The 4,948-nt window shown below is 37.1% G+C and overlaps 1 protein-coding gene across 1 annotated transcript in view; it reads right to left on the bottom strand.

The window, feature by feature from the left end:
* Positions 1-997, bottom strand: part of LOC107099599 — a 4,220-nt gene extending 3,223 nt beyond the window's left edge. Inside the window, exons 1-2 of the mRNA XM_015397798.1 lie at positions 894-997; positions 8-567 (exon numbers count right to left, since the gene is read on the bottom strand). Coding sequence (XP_015253284.1) covers positions 8-567; positions 894-924 — 591 coding nt within the window. The 5' untranslated portion in view covers positions 925-997. The remainder of the gene's footprint in view (positions 1-7; positions 568-893) is intronic.
* Between the last annotated feature and the right edge of the window lie 3,951 nt (positions 998-4,948).

Raw genomic sequence — 4,948 nt, 5'->3', positions numbered from 1 at the left:
CCTCAATTTTCTCTAGAAGCATCTTGACTTGATCTCTATCTTCTCTGTTGCTGATGTTGAGAACATGTTTTCTGTTTCCACATTGTTGAAGGATCCACTGCAGGACTGGACTTCCTCTGATTTCTGATTCAATGGTTTCATCACTACATGGATGGACTGCAGTGAACAGCACGATGGTGTGACTGAAAACATCTGCTTTGAAAAGTTCCAGGTGTTCCTTTAGAGATGGTTTGACATGCTGGGAGAAATTAGAACGAACAGGAATGACCAGAAGAAAGACATGAGGTCCTGGGGGACACAGATGGACACTATTCTGGATTTCTATCTGATCCAGTTTTGGGGTTTCTTCTCTTGGATAATGCCACCACCATCCAGGAGTATCAACCACTGTGAGTCGTCTGCCGAGTACTTCCTGCTGCCTCGCTTCACTCTGAGTTGTTCTTCTGCTGGTGTCAAAAACATTGTGACCCAGGATGATGTTTCCAGCTGAGCTTTTACCGCTGGAAGGGTCATCATATCTTCCTCCTATCAACACAATCCTCATTTCTGTAGCAGGGCGGCTCAGTGCTGTTAAGAGAGGTAAGGCTTTATTTTTATCACACAGTTTATAAACATCTATTTTAAATTAATCAATCAGAGAAAATACTTTCTAATTCAACTATAAATTTCTATTACAACAATAATAAAGATAATTACCAATGGTGTTTCTAGAAATTAAAAACCATCATAAGAAAATCTAGAAAAGCAGAAGAAGCCATTTTGTTTGACCTTCACTTTCCGTTTAAAGCCAAAGTCTCTGAATTTAATGAATTTATCCACTACAGTAAGAGTTTACTAGATTATAAACCATGAATATAAAGTTTGAGGGAAAGTTTTATAAAAAGATTTCTGACCTGAGGTGGAAATATCAGCTGAAGCGGCCATTTCATCAGCTTCACTCTGTCGACTTTCTGCTTGTTTGTTCCAACAAACCCTGTTTCTAAATGAAAGTAAATGAAGCAGAAGGAAAGTTGTTTATGTTGAAGGTTGGACGGTGAAGTCAAACAAGGTCAGAGATCACCATCTGCTGTACAACTAGATAAACTACTGAGGTTTAACTGGTCCGTGTACTTTCAGGCAATTCGTTTTTTTTTTCTTAAAAAAACCAAAACCAAAAACGAAATGTACTTCAGTTTTTCAGTTTTTCCATTTACAAATCAAAAACGGAAAACCAAGCCGAAAAAAACGGCAGGTTTTGGATTTTCGCCAATTCCATTTAGCATTTTCTTTTTCAGAGTTGAAAGATGAAGATGGTTTGCCGGCTTGCCCGGAAGTGCAGGACAATATTTCAAAATAAAAGCCTAGATAAACGCCTAACATAATGCCCCCTTGTCTTTTTATTTTATTTATTTATTTTTGTTTGTTTGTGTCGTTCTGTTTTATTGTTGCCTTATAACCATATGTGTGGCTTAAGCCTGTAAGACTTGACGTCATGTATTTACAGACCAAATGATTTTATACTTTTGTTAAAAAAAAAAAAAAAAAGTTATAAGCGTAACATAATGCAAGCCTGAAGAAAAAACAATGAAGCGTAGAGATGTCTTTGGAATAAAAAAATGATCTTTTTACTTCACGACATGATAGTTTATTGTAGAGATGTGAGCTTTATTACATTATTGTGTTTTATTGGTGAAACATGTAAGACAAAGGCTAATCAGATGCTGTAAACCAAAAATATAGAAAGTTTACTTGATGAAGATTTATGGCATCAAGCAAAATCTACCTTCCATAGGATTACTCCCTATATGCGTCTTACTTTTAGTTAACAGTATATGTTTTTCAATCTAACAGAGAAACAACGTTTTTTTTTATTGATTTACTTGTTTTATCTTCACCCACACCAAAAACAAATACTGCCACTGGGATAGAATGCCTCATATATTTCCCATTTGTCATTAAAAAGATTCTAATTAAAAAGTTAAACACTTCCTGTCTGGACTAGAAAAGCATCTAGTTTGTAGTATCTATAGTGGCTTCCATGGGAGTTCCTCAGTGCTTCCTCTCTCCTCCATGGAAATTATTAATTACATTTTTACTAAACAAGTGTTACCCTTATTGAATAGCCTGTAGGTGGAGATTCTTATTTATAAAGAAATTGAGATCCAATCTAACCAATAAATATAAAAGCTGCATTGCCTATCTTTTCTAAGTCTGTTTTGGAAAGTGCAATTCTTTCTTATTTGCTGAACAAACTGATCCAGAAAGCTGGTTCTGTGCTGAGGATCCTCTACTGGAACCACTGAGCTGATTGTCCAGAAAAGCAGCTCCTGCAGAATATCCTCAGCACAGAAACATTTTTCTGGGTTGTTTTTTTTTAGCAGATAAGCCTGTAAACAGCTGGTTTAACATTTTTTTTCAAGACGTTATACTACTAGGGATTTTGCTGCTTCAAAAAACAAATTTTTATAATTCAATTTATAATTAAAAAGAAGTTCAATCTGTAAGTTGCATGTGTGAACCTTTACTATGGGGTGAATGAGAGAAGACATTCTATGATTTTAACAATCTTGATTTGATTTCCCCATAGTCAAGCTATTTTAGATATTTTAGACATAATATTTGTTGTCACATTTAACAGCAACAGGTTAACTGGTGTAACTTTCTGAAGGACTGGTGTGGACATGTCCCCCACAGTATTTTTATTTATTTTTTTCCCAGGTTGGGGTCTGAACTGCTCCCTCTCCCAAGAACATCTNGGACCGGCGGGCTTGAAAGCCACGCCCACTTCTGAAACCGAAAATTGACTGGTGTTTCCGTTTTGGGGGCGAAAACGAAAAAACAAAAATCAAGCCGTTTATTGGATTTTGGTTTTATGTGCAGAAACCACAAAACGGGAAAACGAATCGTTTTCTGAGGAGAAAACGGAGAAAACGACCGTTTTTCTGTTTTTTCCATGTTGAATTATACCGTTTAATCAAACTGATAAAAAGTACCTTCGTCTTCATAGGATGAAGAGTTGGTCCTTCATAGGATTCTACTTCAGTTTTTCCGTTTTTCCATTTACAAATCAAAAACGGAAAACCAAGCCGAAAAAAACGGCCCGTTTTTGGGTTTTCGCCAACATTATTGTTGCGTTTTATTGGTGGAACATGTAAGACAAAGGCTAATCAGATGCTGTAAACCAAAAATATAAAAACTTTACTTGATGAAGATTTTTGTCATCAAGCAAAATCCACCTTCCCATAGGATTACCCTCTAAATGTGTCTTAATTTTAGTGAACAGTACATGTTTTTCAAGCTAACAGAGAAACTAAGTTGGTTTTTTTTTTTTGATTGATTTAGTTGTTTTATCTTCACCCATACCAAAAACAAATACTGCAACTGGGATAGAATGCCTCATATATTTCTCATTTGTCATAAAAATTAAAAATTCTAATTCTAATTAAAAAAGGTAAACACTTCCTGTCTGGGCTAGAAAAGGTCTACTTTTAGTATCTATGGCTTTCATGATAGTTCCTCAGTGCTTCCTCTCTCCTCCATTGAAATTATTGATTAAATTTTTACTAAACAAGTGTTAGAATCACCCTTATTGAATAGCCTATAGGTGGAGATTCTTATTTATAAAGAAACTGAGATCCAATCTTACCAATAGCCATATAAGCTGCGTTGCCTATCTTTTCTAAGTCTGTTTTAGAAAGTGCAATTCTTGCTTATTTGCTGAACAAACTGATCCAGAAAGCTGGTTCTGTGCTGAGGATCCTCTACTGGAACCACTGAGCTGATTGTCCAGAAAAGCGGCTCCTGCAGAATATCTTCAGCACAGAAACATTTTTCTGTTTTTTTTTTTTTTTTTAAGCAGAAAAGCCTGTACATTTTTTTCATGATGTTATACTACTAGGGATTTTGCTGCTTCAAAAAACAAATTTTAATATTTCAGCTGATTAAAAAGAAGTTCATCTGTAAGTTGCATGTGTGAATCTTCACTATGGGGTGAATGAGAAAAGACATTCTCTAATCTTGGTTTGATTTCCCCATAGTCAAGCTATTTTAGATATTTTAGACATAATCTTTGTTGTCACATTTAACAGCAACAGGTTCACTGGCGTAACATTCTGAAGGACTGGTGTGGACATGTCCCCACCAGTACTTTTAGTTTCCCAGGTTGGGGTCTGAACTGCTCCCTCTCCCAAGAACATCTCAAGACTCCCCCAAGTGCGGAGCCCATTCCCCCCGTCCTGCTCTCCCTCCGATGACTGGTGCCTGGGCTCGCTGGTGCACTGGTGGAGCTCGGTGTTTGGGGTGGATGCCCGGGCCGGTACTGGCTTATTCCTGGTGGCTGCTCTGCAGGGCCTGGCCCCCCGTTGCCCAGGCGAGGTTATCGTCTAGAGGTGGGTCGCCCCAGGGGCCTCATGGCCCTGAGGCCCAAACAACTACAGGTGCTTGGTTCCAGGTACTTAGAAATTCACTTCCATACAGAAGGCCCATATTCTTATCTTCAGCGACCACAGTATACATGTCAGATTAAATAATACTACTTATACTTATGCGATAGTATGAAGGTGTTACTTTATTGTATCTCTTACAGTGGTGTCACAAGTTCACACATTTGTTACTGCAGTAGAATACTATATAGATATATAGATATATAGATATAGAAACTGCAGTATCTATATATAGATATAGTTTAAAAACACTCTGGTAAAAGTTGAAGTATCAACTTGACCTCTTTACTCAAGTAAAAGTGAAAAAGTATGTGCTCCAAATACTACTGAAAGTATAAAAGTATAAAGTAATCTTTAAAAAAACAGCCAGATGCCACTATATGAACTGAAAGCTCAATTCTTAGACTATTTCTAAAATTTCTTAGAGATAGGGCCAAGGATGAGGGAGGTCTTGTTGGTCTCCGTCTCCCGATACGCTCTCGCCTGTGTTCGACCTTTCAGACATTTCAACATCTTTTTCTGAATCC

Source organism: Cyprinodon variegatus, unplaced genomic scaffold, assembly GCF_000732505.1.
Source record: "Cyprinodon variegatus isolate N-32 unplaced genomic scaffold, C_variegatus-1.0 Scaffold887, whole genome shotgun sequence".
Taxonomy (NCBI): domain Eukaryota; kingdom Metazoa; phylum Chordata; class Actinopteri; order Cyprinodontiformes; family Cyprinodontidae; genus Cyprinodon; species Cyprinodon variegatus.
This window is presented reverse-complemented; position numbering and strand designations above follow the sequence as displayed.